The 12,963-nt window shown below is 43.4% G+C and overlaps 1 protein-coding gene across 2 annotated transcripts; it reads right to left on the bottom strand.

Annotated features, from left to right (window-relative positions):
• Positions 6,142 to 12,570, bottom strand: CDKN2AIPNL (CDKN2A interacting protein N-terminal like). Of its 2 annotated transcripts, none has more exons than XM_005683309.3 (3): positions 12,140 to 12,570; positions 10,707 to 10,806; positions 6,142 to 6,491 (listed from the first exon to the last, which is right to left on the bottom strand). In XM_005683309.3, the coding sequence occupies exons 1-3, from the start codon at positions 12,376 to 12,378 to the stop codon at positions 6,480 to 6,482; spliced, it is 351 nt and encodes a 116-aa protein (XP_005683366.2). In that variant the 5' UTR covers positions 12,379 to 12,570; the 3' UTR covers positions 6,142 to 6,479. The 2 variants fall into 2 exon arrangements, with proteins under 2 accessions (XP_005683366.2, XP_017905874.1); XM_018050385.1 differs by lacking the exon at positions 6,142 to 6,491 and adding an exon at positions 6,498 to 7,483.

The raw sequence follows: 12,963 nt of genomic DNA, 5'->3' as shown, positions 1-12,963 counted from the left end.
AAAAGTTATGTATGAGGTATTTTGATCTCTCAATTCTTCCAAGTTTTAAGAGAGAAAATTTTTAGGTTTTGGTGGTGGTTATTATAATTCCTTTCTGCTGCATTCAACATTGCCGATTCCCAAAGGAACCTGGTATGTGGGGATTATGTATGTAAACATAAAAGTCAATAGGTGGAAAGCTGTTAAAGGAAACTGTCCATAGGGCAGGGGCCTTGTGCAAAGATGGTAGCTCTGTCACTTCATTTACCATCTAGTTAGGGAAAAACTAAGCTGTTGTCTGATAAGGGGAAATTTTAGTTATCTTGTTATCTAGTATATGATACAGAGCACAAAGATATATTAGAAACAAAATTTTGTTTTAAAGAATTGACTTTTTCCTCTATCCTTTGAAAAAATATACAGACATGTGTGCTGTTCTGAGTTTCCTGTTCATAGCCTGGACTGGGCTTTCTTTTAGTTGGGCCCAAAAGCTGAATGAGATGCACCCTTTGCAAATCTTTCTTAGCTCAGCAACATTAGCTGGTTGAAATCAAGAGCTCTGGAAGGAAAGGCTCCAAGCTTCCTCTCTGGCACATGGGAGACTCCGGTTAAGAGCTTGCTTGGACTGTCAGGAACTCTGCCATTGACGTAGTGCTAAAGTTTGGCCACAAGATGCTTTTGTTTACCAGTGACTTCTGGAATCATGTGTTTGGGAAGACTAAATATAGTGTGTGCTCTGCTGAGTAAAAGGAAATAATAACCTTTTAGCTAGAGAGGTCTTTATATGGTGATGGTCTTGGTTTGGTTACAAGTGTGATGCTTCTGTAGTCTTTTGGGAGGATGTTATAACTGATCTAAAGTCTTACCTGCCAGACTGGGATCTTTAATGTACCACTGGGTTAGGAATTTTGTCTAGAGGAAACCAGAGCCTCTCTCTGAAAGGATCCACTCATCAGCCTAATCTGCTTTAGTTGTCATTCTTCATAGAATGTAGGAGAGCATCTGTGGTGTGCTGAACGCTGCCAAAGTGCAAACGTAGCACGCTTAAGGTAGACTTCTTAATGCTGCTTCCTGTCTGAAGTCTCTCTTGCTCTTTCCCCTTTACAAAGAAGGCCTTATGCCAAGAATACTGCAGCCCACCAGCTGAATTGGACTAGCGACACTAGAAGAATGCACTAGAAGAATGCAGATGCAGAGAGGTTTGCAGCTCTTTGGCTAGCCTCTGTGTAAAGTCATCCTACAAAACTTGAGTTGGGAGGTTTTCTGTTTTTGTGTCGGTGGTAATACAAAGACAACAGGAAGCTTCTTGTTCAGATAACCATCCTGGGCAGAGAAGAGGAAAGAATCCAGAGACTTCAGCCCGTATCTTCAGCTTTGGCTCAAGGCTTAGAATATGGCCTCCAAAGAAAACTCTAGATTAGTGACCTTGCTGCATTGTAGTGACTGCACCTGCATAAGCACCTAAGGCTGTGATTTCAGGTAGAGACTCTGGAATATCAGCCGGAAAACTGCCTTTAGAATGAAGACATCCCAGGGGTTAGGTACAAGAAACCTTTTGCAAGTCAGAAATACGAGTGAGGGTGGTCCTGGGGCCTGGTGGTGAGTTGATGATACCATCTGTTAGGAAGAAGTTTCCTTTCTAGCTTTTGTTAGCCCTTACTGATTGGTTCTTTGACATGGGCTGGGCACTGTGCACAAGGGAGCTTGAGGACAGACCACAATCACCCTGGCACCCTCAAGACTCTGTTTGAGGTATCAGGCTGAGCCATACTATAAGTACCATAGAGTGGAGCTAACACTTGGAACTGCTTTCCAGATAACTCTGGCAGTACATGCACAGGCCTGGGCAGAAGGCCAACAGGACAGCAGTGAACCTCCAGGGTCCATGAATCCTCGGGGAACACTTTTTTAATTAGCGGCTTTCTGTTTTTTGTTACAAAAGTAGAACACTGTCATAAAAAATAATTCAGTAAGCACAAAGGTAGAAGGAAGCATGAGTCATTCTCACCACCTGAGAAGCTGAAAACAGCTGGCTTAAGAGGAAGTGAGGACTGTAGGTGTTGGTCTAAGACCAAATTTTTCCAGTTGTCTGAGACCCAAAATTCACACCCAAGAATGATAAGGAATCTAGGCAATTTACAGTGTGATACTTTAGGGCAAGACGTCTGCCTTTCAGCCACTACTAGGGCAAAGTCCACATTTATGGAAAAAGGAACATAGCGACAGCCTTTACAAGCCCCAGACCCCTAGATTAGGGGTTCCAAGGCTGGCTGTGTGCTGGCCCTTCCTCCCATCCTGCTTCTGCCTGGATCCAGAACAGCCTCGTGTTTAGTTTGTGCTGTACTGTACAGTGCCTGCTGCCATTTGTTCTGTCAGCATGTCTGCTGATAATGCTGGCACCCATTGGCACCTAATCGGTGCCAGGTAGCATGTCAGGTCCACCCTTTTGCAGCTTTGGGGATGAAGCCTGGCATGGAGGGGTGATAATGGGTGTTTATTTTTATCTCATGTAAATTTTAGTTGAAACATTTTGTATCTTCCCACCATGGTCTCAAAGGAAAAGCAGGGCAGAAATGAAGCAGTGGGAGCTCACCAAGAGCCAGGTACTCATACAGTTTTTCTATGGAATCCCCCAATAAACATGAAAGTAGGAATCATCCTAACACCGAGGAACTCAGGAGGCAGGAATTACTACCAGTCCACAGCTACTGGGGATAATTAAACATTCTTAATGAAAATGTCAAAGGGAAAGAAAAATGCAGCCCTAGCAGCATGAGATTTGGGTGCTAGCATTGACAGCAAAGCAAGGGCTTTAATCACTAGGCCCATGCAGTTCAAGGATGACTTCACTGTTAACTGCCCCTTCACTAAATCACAGGTGGACCAAGACCTGTCTCAGGCTCCTAACAGCATCTTTCTCCCAGGGCCTTATTCAAGGATATTTTTGGTTTGCTAACCTACTTTTACTTGGTTGGGAAAAGATAGGACTTGGGCTGTGACTGCCTGGCTTATGTTCTAAAGAGGCATCCTTGTCTGACAGCACGTCAAGGGGAAAAAACTGGTTCACATGCCAAGGTCTAGAACAGGTAAGAACTAGCTCCATCTAATGTGAGCTCTTAATAGTCTCAACTTGAGTCTCTGATTTCCAAGGGAATCTGTGCACGTGATGCAGTCGTCCTACTGCACCTCCTCAGCTGGGACTCTTCTGAGCAAGGCTTCAGGCCCACTTCCATCTCAGGTAGGAGCACATGTGAAGAACTCTGCCTCTGCTGCTGCTGCTGCTGCTGCTGCCAAGTCGCTTCAGTCGTGTCTGACTCTGCGACCCCATAGACGGCAGCCCACCAGGCTCCCCCATCCCTGGGATTCTCCAGGCAAGAACAATGGAGTGGGTTGCCATTTCCTTCTCCAATGCATGAAAGTGAAAAGTGAAAGCAAAGTTGCTCAGTCGTATCCGACTCTTCGCGACCCCATGGACTGCAGCCTACCAGGCTCCTCCGTCCATAGGATTTTCCAGGCAAGAGTACTAGAGTAGGGTGCCATTGCCTTCTCCGGCCTCTACTGCTGGCAGTGTGAAAAAGCCTTCCAGACCAAAATGAGAAAGGCAGTGAAATATTGCTGTGCCTTGCCCCAGGAGTCCTAACTTTGAAGGGACAGAGTAAACTTTGGGAAATAAACAACTTGCTTGGCTTGCTTTTCATTTAAGTAAATAGGTTATCTGGCTATTTATTGATTTTAATGAAAAACAAGCCAGGTAAGGTTCTGTTCTTAGGGAGTGTGTGTGTATACTATGCAGGAGGGCAGTTTGTTTTAGCATCTAGTACTTGTTTATTGAAGGAAGCTATTTCCATATGATCACAAACCTTTAAGTTCTAAAATTCTTGCCTCTTAAGGGTTGTGTTTATTCTTACTACTACAGAACTGAAAGGGGTCCCTAACCTAGTCAAGAATGAGAGACAGGGCTAGATGACAAGCTGACTTTCAGACCCCCGAGGTTTCAGTCTCCTTTCAGACATAAGGGGACCCAGGCAGAGCTGGACAGTTGGGAAACACGGCAATATATCTCCTGTCAGATACCACACTGTGTATTCACTCATTTACTAAAGATAGCAGAGGAACAGAGGATGGGCAGTGACAGTTAATGTGATTCCACCCAGTGCCCATAGAATGGGTAAGCCACAGATCTAAGTGGATCCTGGAAAAGCTTAGAGGGAAACTGCCTGTGCACAGGTAGAAAGGGATTATCAGGTGGGCCACAGACTCAGCAATGTTTCAAAAAGCAATTTCTGGATAATATGAAAGGGCATCACTATTAACTGAGCACCCTAAACTGTACTGTTGGTATGGATGACCCAAACAGGTCTGAATTGCACAGGTCCACTTACACGTAAATCGCTACCAATAAACAGGGACCTGCAGCACTACATGATCTGCAGTTGACTGAATCCATGGGTTGTCTCTATCAATTGTGGTTGCTTCTTCAGAAGGTCTTGAGACTTAATGTCTAACAGATGAGAGCCCCTCCTAGTCATTACTTGAAGTAATACTTTACCATGTCCCTTAGTATGATCTCACTTGATCCTCACTCCATTTTGTGGGCAAGACTATGAGACCACCAGTGGCTTGTAGCTTGTATCTTACCTGTGAGCTCCTGTTTCAAATCTAAAAGTGGGCCATTTTACTAACCTACAAGGGGTGCTGCGATGCAGAATATGAGATTTCTATGCCACTTTCTATTCCAAGTAAACAAAGGATAAAAGTCTAAAATATTAATTTTATACGGGAGATAGCCGTAGACATAAAGGTAAGATGAAAAACAGGCAACTTATCCTGGGGAGAGTAATGGGATCCTGAAACAGAAAAAGGATATCAAGTGAAAATGAAGTCTCAGTGAAGCGTGGACATCCTGGACATTAGTTAAGAGTGTATCAATATTGGCTTGTTAATGGTAACAAATGTACCATACTAATGTAAGATGCTAATAATAGGGGAAACTGCAGAGTATACAGGAACTCTATAAACTATTTTTACAGACTTCCTGTAAATTGTTCTAAAATAAAATTTTTTAAAGGCCGTTTAAGCTGAGGAAATGAGAGAAAATCCACTAGAAAATGACATCAGAAAATTTGATTAACTGGCGAAGTCTTCAAAAATAAGCTGAATTTGCAATGGATGTGCTCCTGATAGGATATTGAGTATTTTATTGGGGAATTATATCCTATAGAGGCCGGGGCTAACTGAGCACCATACTTGGCCCTTAATCCTTGTCACAGGTCTCTGTGGTAGCTATTTCTATGATTATCATTTTCCAGGAAAGGCCACAGGAGAGAAGTGACTTGTCAGAGGTCCCAAGGTCTTCACCTGGCCCACCCTAGTGGTCACTACAGATCAGAGCTAGAAGCTGCACAGAGATGTGGTGTGCTATTTGGCCTCAGCCTCGAATCATGGGTGAGAGTCGTCCCCCTTTTCTGCTCCCAGGCACCAGGCTCCCAGTCACTCTCCTCTTCAGCACTTCAGTGTCCTGAGCTCCCCAGCAGATTAAGCTCAGGCAGGCCCACTATCATATCTTGCCACTACCCCCAGTACCAAGCACAGTGATAAGGGAATCCTGCCGTGACTGTTACACTGCTGTCCCCACGTGAAGTCCTTAGTATTTATGCTTAGAGAGAAGCACATAAGAGTGGGTACTAAATAAGAAAGAGGAACGGGGCGGGGGATAAGAAACACACATCAACTGAAAGGGAAATTAATGAGAACTTCAGCGCAAAGCAGCACTGCACTAAATAAGTATTTCTTGAGGGATTGTACAAGGCAGTTCCTCAAGTCTAGAAAACCAAACCTCAGGCTCCCTCCAGGAAAAGAGTATGGGCTTTTTACTCAGCAGCCTGGAAGGCCTTATAGAGACCAAGCTGTGGAATCTTGTTTCAGTGAGCTTTAAAATAAGGCTTTTTTTTTTTTAATAAGACTTTTTAAAAAATAAGGCTGCCTTTTCCCATGAGCTGGTAGATAAACCTGAAGCCCTATGATTTTGATTTTCAGTCATCTCTAAAAAAGGTGAAATGTGTGTGGAAACAGGGTATATGGATGGTATAAACTTCAGGTAGAAATAAGGGATATGATTTGCCTCAGTCAGCAGAGGAAAAAGACTATAAAGCAGAATCACACTTAAAGGTACACTGCTGAAAAGTCCAAAGTGTATAATTCATTACCTGCCATTATTACATCAACATAAAAAAAATAGGCACTTTAAACATTTTGACCAACAAAAGAGGGCATGATTTATAAACACATAAATATCCACGCATACTTTTACAATGATAGCTACTAGAAAAATGAGAACTTTAAAAATGCCAATCTAGACAAGATTCCCTTTCATTCTAATTGCCTCTTTGCTACATGTTAATACCAAGAATCTTAAGAGGCCGCTGAGGTCAATGTCGCATTCATGCCAGCCTCCTTTCCAAGTCTGTAACTAATGATGAAAGTGTGACGAATCTTCTGCCTTAGCTTTGGTGCTAGGAAAAAAAAGAAAAAGTTAGTAGCCATGTAGTCTAATGACTCAAATTCATAAGTAAAAATACAGCAGTGATACAAATTTTATGTCCTACCCAGATGGTATGTAAGTAGACTCAGAAATTATTAAGAGTTTACTATGTACAGAAGATAGAGCAAAACACTGACCATACCATCCACTTGGAAGCAGATTTTTTGTTTTGTCACCTGTGATCTGTTAATGTTCACAATTCACAGTAATAACAGAAATACTTAAAAAATAACTTTTTCCATGGCATGCTCTGCAACGAAGGCTTCTAAAAACAGAATCACACAAACCCTTTATTGTTCTAAATTAAAATCAGTTGAATCCAGGTAGTAATTCACAACATTTCACATTGACTCAGGATATTTAGAAGATGTGAAGGTTATGTGTTTCTGAATTTCACACTATTAGAAACTGTAAATGCATGTCTTCAAATAGTGATGAACTGAAGCAGATATATTCTTTCTGGGTACTCTCTAGCACCTTTGGTAAATTTAAACTTGGCTTTAGACAACTCTTAAGCAGGGTGTGAAGAAATCATTTTGGCTGTCACCTATTTGAATGGATTTCCTTAACATTTAGCAGTGCAAGTGAGTCAATCAGAGTCTTTTTAGCAATCAGTTTTCAAGGTATGACCTATTTCCTGGCTTAAGCCTGTCATATCAGTCTTTGAGAAGTGAAGAAGCAAAATTCCTCAGCAAGAGCAAAATATAAGAGGTCTTTCTCCTTTGAGGAAAATGCAGTTACCACCTAAAGAAACCATCTTTATTCCAAAGGGAAAGAGAATCCGGTAAGCCCTCTCTTCAATTTCCAACAGGACAGACCAAGACTGGAGTAGCAGCAGAGCTGCCCCTGGCTTTGGCTGTTTCAAGTCTGGTCTTTGACACTCGTGTTGGTAGGTGATTCACTCATGCTGGGCAACAGACTGGCCTGTAGGGTCAGACACAGCTCTTCTGGCTGGTTCTATTTCTGTGGATAAAGGGAAAAAGAAAGGTAGCTCCACGAAGCATTTATCTTAGGATCCAAGACAAAACCTGATTTAACTACTCTGGCAGGCTGAAAAAAATTTTTTTAATATTGACAAATACTTGCCATCTTACTAGAATCACATCTCCTTCCATCAGTGGAGTGGCTGCTCTGTTACTTCAGAGCTTTCCAAGACTGGATATAATGTACAAGAAGAAAAATTCTCTGAAAGGCAAGCACACTTTTCTAACTTCTCTTCCACATTTCATATTTAGTCACTTTCCATACTGCCATTTTCCCTCTTGATAAAAATGTTCTCAGGAAAAATGGAGTTAAGTGGACAGATTCTTTCTTTGGCCAATAACGATAACTTCCTAGTGAATCACTGCTCTTCTTAAGATGATGCCTTGGAAATAATATAAACAGTCTCAGTAACAACACCATTCCTGAGGGAGCTGCTGCACTGGGTTAATTATTGCTCATTAATGGCTAACGTGGTTGATCACAAAGTTCTGCTGGTAGGTACCTTGGGAGGGCCGGTGGATAATTGAGAGTGTTCAATATATTTGTGTTTGAACCTCTTTTTTCCAAAGAAAAATCATACACTGCAACTGTCTGACAAATACCACCTGTCAGAGTCCCATGCTCATTTCTTTTATCAGATTTGCCCACACCATACCCCCTTAAAAAAAAAGCTGGACAGACCTCATTTTTACTGGCCTTAAAAGTGCCAAATATCCATAAAGTATTTTTTTAACCTTTAAAGAACTTAATGTCCCTAAATAATCTTCACTATCCAGTCTCTGTATACCACTGATGCCAGGCGATTCATTTCTACTTCGTAGCTAGCTTCAAAATCCAACTAAAAACTCTTAGAGCTAAGGATCAATTCTGGGCAGAACCATAACTGACCTTTTCAAGTGCATGGCTCAACATCAAGGTTCTTTGTTTTGTTTTTTTGTCTCTGGGCTCGCAATGGTGCTTAATGTTTGTCAACCTCTATTACATGCAAAAACCTCAGGCAAGACAAGACACACACATACACACAAACTGCTGCAAAGCCCCCAGGGCTCTCTTTGCAGTGGGCACTCAGGGTGGCTTTCAGAAGAGAAGGGACAGCCTTCAACACACCACAGTTCTGTCATGGAACAGGTAAGACGACTCATTCGCAGGACAGGCTTATCTAAAAGACTTTACCAACTGGCAACACACTACACATCCTCCAAGTATCTCACTTTTCAGAATCTACTTAGCTTCATTTTCAGTGACACTGACAGTCTAAAATTTAACTGGGTTACTAAAAAAACCTAAGTATTATTTGAAGGAAGTTCAAACATACATAATCCAAAAGTGCTATAGAAATGCAGCCACCCTGAAGGCTTCTTCCAGGTAACTAGGTGCCAGTGATTAGTCTGATGGCAAAGCTGGCTTCAGGGATGCCAAAGTTCATCCCTGAGAACTCTACTCTGGAGGCTGACACTGTGAGTGTCAAAAATGAACAGGGGATTCAAAAATGAACTCAGAACAGGGGTTCCCTACATTTTTGCGGTTCCAGACCCCTTTACAAAATGTTTAACAGTTTAGAAATTCTTCCCTCACCACACACACATACTTCTTCACTCTGGTCTATGGATAATGTTAGGGACATGCTTGTTAATTACAAAAACTCCTTAGTCTCATCTGGAGTTTGAAACCCAAAATTCATCAAGTGTTATGAGCTCCAATATCCCAGCATGACTGTGAAGAGAAAAATATAATATTTACGAGAAAAACAGATCTTAGAGAGGGCAGACCACCTCTTAGGAGCAAAAAGTCAAGGAAAGAACTGGCCATGAACAGTCAAGAAATGAAAGCTCACCCTACTCCCTTCCTGCCCCTAACCCATGTGGCCAGAAATTATCTAACTGTCCCATGCCTGAGCCCAAGGAACCTGACGACCTGGATACTAAGGGACTTACTCCAGGTTTCTTTTTTAATATTTCGTAGGAGAATTCCAAAAGTCACAAATGCACAATTCACAATGGCTCCCTGGCTACAAACAGTAGCCCTGTTAACAGCTGATATGAAAAACAAAATAGCCCCTTGAACTCAACCTGAAACTTTTGATTCCAGATTCAGTTACAAAACAATACTTTGTGTGTGTGTGTGTAATAAAGTTTTATTACAGTATAAAGGAGATAGAGAAAGCTTCTGACATAAAAAAAACAACAATACTTTTAAAGGGACACTATCTGAAATCAAGTGGGGTTTGCTGTTTGGGGCTGAAATACTTTTGGGGCAGCTGAGGATTTGATTAGTTCCCAAAACCCACACTGAAGGGAACCTTATTCTATGTCCTGCTTCCTAAAACAAGACCCAAGTGGGGTGAAGCAAGCGTTTGCCTATGTTTCTGAGATGAGAACTAACAGGCTAGCAGCCTTTGGTCAATTCGGTAAGCATTTTCTGAGCACCTTCTCTAGTGCATGCCTACACCAGGTTTCAGAGTTAACAGGATCAATGTCTTAAGCACCATCTCATCTCTCAAGAAGCTTACCATGTGCCCTTAAAAAGGTCTGGGTGAAGTGCTATGGGGGATGAAGAAACAATTAATTCCACTGCCTAAGGAGACCAGGGCAAATAAGAAAAAGCCTATCTTGGGAGACAGTAAAAAGCAGTTGGTATCCTCTGAGTTTTCTTCTGCCACACACACTATGGCCCCTGCCCCTACAGGCAAATACAAGGCTTGACAGGCAACAGCTCACTATGGAAAAATTCACAGCCTCAGATCAGACCAAGCCTGGCAGAATAGGAAACAGTTACGATGTGTGGATATCACACCATCCACATTTCCGTCAACAAGTCAGAGAGGCCAAACAAGTCTGGTGGTGTCCTCAACCACTGCGGTAAGGATAAGTTAATGTTATCAATAAGATTTTTTAATAAGTGGGAAACTAGCATTCTAACCAACATTTTCTTAAAATTCAAGCAAAAAGCTCTAAACAGAATGTTCCTAAAGGAACTAAAGAGGTTGAATTTATGTGTTACTCCACCCACTGTGTAATTTACCTACTGAGTTGTTATCTGGTTATGAAAAGCTTTATACCAGTTACAGAGAAATAAAATGAAAGGGCTAAGATTGGGGTAGTAAAGAAGAGCATTCAGAAAACAATATACTCTAACACATCACCATAAAGGCAGGGGCCATTAGCTCTATACCATTTCAAATGCACTTGGAAATCCTGTTTACCTTTTTCATGAATTCACCTCTGGTAGTAAACTGTGGCAGGTCTTCCACTTCAATCCCATCAGCCATTTCCATCACCTTGTCTAAAAGGTCTTTGTTGTAACTGCACAATAAAAAGTAGTAAGATAAAAACCCTGGAAGAATTATTGTCACTGTGGGCTAAAAAGAAACTGCAGGTAGCTGGACTATAAACGCAACTCTCAGAGGAACAATTTGATACTACTGGGGAAACTGATAGCAACATCAAGTCAGAAAATAGTTCTTCCGCATGTAGCTACAGAAGCGGCACTAGGAATGCCGACAGAGCAGGTGTTGTAAGATTTACAAAACAAGACTTACAAAACCAGAGGCACTGTACATCTGGCAGTACATACTCTTGGATATGGTGTGAGGGCCAATTTTTTTTTTAATATGTGGAATACTGGTCTAATGAAAATAATGTTACTTGTTCATTTGTCCAATATTCCTTCTTTTGCCTAATCTTGGATCTTGTTAACTAGAATTTACTAGGGGCACCTGGAAGTCAGAGAAACAGAAGGGATGCAGCAGGCCCTGCTTCCCAAAATTCTGTTCCAATAACTCCCCAAATCTGAAAGCAAAACCAAGTGGCTTAGGACTGGAGGGGCCATGTGACCACACAGCCATAAGGAGCACAGAGACCAGAACTAGTCAACTAAGTCATTTCATTATCCTAACAGAATTTCAGGAAATGCTAAATAAAAGGATGGAGCCTAAAGATTTGCCAACCACTTCATGGAGTGGTAGAGTGCTATATTTCAAGCATTTCAAACACAGTTCTTGAAGGCATTTGTTATTTTCATAAAAGGAAAGGCAGAGAGGCAAAGAGTGCTGCTTGCTACTGGGTCCAGCAGACTAGGATGTGAGAGAAAAAGCCAAGGGCCACAAACTACATCCAGCCATAAATGGTAAAATCCACCAATCCTGCCAGAAGCTGCATGGTCCTAGGTATGTCTCTTTCCCTCTCTTCAGTTGCTTATGTAAACTGGGGATCTCAGTTTCTGTCCCTGCACGTTTGCCATGTGGAAGAAAGGAGCTAATGAACTTAAAATTATGCACGCAGAAAGAGGATGGTTTGAAGTAATTACAGTAATAATACAAACAAAATATTTGTATTTTGCATTACTAAATACAAACTCGAACGCCTAGCATGTATAGGGCTCTTCTTGCTAGATGACCGCCTGTGCTAAGTGCTTTTCACCCTTTAATACTGTAGTCATCACAATTCATTTTCCAGATGAGAAAGTCGAAGCTCTGAGAGGTTTAGTATCTTTTCAAGAATTGGCTAAGGTGGGACTCTGCCTTAGACCTGGCCAGTACGGTTGGAGACTGGGGACGGGGTCAGCCTTGGGCAGGGGTTAGCCCTGGGGTTAGGACTGCGGTTGGGACAGAGTCAGTTAGCCGGCAGGGGTCCGCACCTGCAACCCAGGAAGAGGTGGTTGGCCCAGACCATGGAGAGGGAGAGCAGCTGGTCCAGGCGGCCGCCACCGTCGGGTGGATCGCGGTAGTCGGGCAGATGGCGCAGGATGAATTCCATGCGGGCCTTCCATTGCTTCTCGCTCTCCGAGTAGGAGCGGAACTGCTCAGCGAAGTCAGTCGCTCGCCGCACACCCGAGATTAGCTCTTCCACGGCAGCGGCAGCCTCGCCACCCACCATGGCGCCCTCCACCGCTAAGGGCCGGACCTGCCCACCGCCTTCCCGACATGCACTGCGCCACCTCTCTGCGGCTAGAGGAGCACCGGCGGCGCGCGACTGCGCAGGAGGATTGGTCTGGAGCGCCCTCGGCGGGCGCGGCGGCCTCACCCAGCCCGAACCGGCACCTCAGACCTCAGCCGGCGCCTCTGGAGTGGCTCTACCTCAGGGCCTCAGGGGCAGTTCTCACTAGACCGAGTGGGAAACCAGTAGGGAAACGGAGGCCTTCCCAAGCACAGAGCAAGGACGGCCCTCTCCCATTCGGCAGCTGGACCTCAGTCAGGGCTTTTACTGTGTCCTTGACCTGGGAATTCCCTGAGCACCTGGCCCGCGGGACCGTTGCCCACAGTTCCGAGGAATTACAGGTGTGGTTGCTCAGGGTCTACTTTTATCCATTCCCAGAGGCCTTGACACTCCACCCAGCTTGTGGCCCGCTTTCCTGGAACCAATTAGCGATCCAGCTGAGTGCTTGCCAGACCCTTTGCTAGGTGCTGGGATGGTATGAGAGCAAACTCAGAGCGCTCCTCTAGTGAACTTTAGTCTGCTGGG

This window comes from Capra hircus, chromosome 7 (genome assembly GCF_001704415.2).
Source record: "Capra hircus breed San Clemente chromosome 7, ASM170441v1, whole genome shotgun sequence".
In the NCBI taxonomy this organism is placed as follows: domain Eukaryota; kingdom Metazoa; phylum Chordata; class Mammalia; order Artiodactyla; family Bovidae; genus Capra; species Capra hircus.
The sequence above is the reverse complement of the archived record's forward strand: the minus strand, read 5'-3'. Positions and strand labels throughout refer to the sequence as shown.

Excerpts from the sequence above, each read along its gene's own strand:
- CDKN2AIPNL (XM_005683309.3), bottom strand. The coding sequence starts at position 12,378 with ATGGTGGGTGGCGAGGCTGCCGCTGCCGTGGAAGAGCTAATCTCGGGT. Across the intron at positions 10,807-12,139 it reads CACCTCTTCCTGGGTTGCAG|TTACAACAAAGACCTTTTAG; the intron begins GTGCGGACCCCT and ends TTTATTGTGCAG.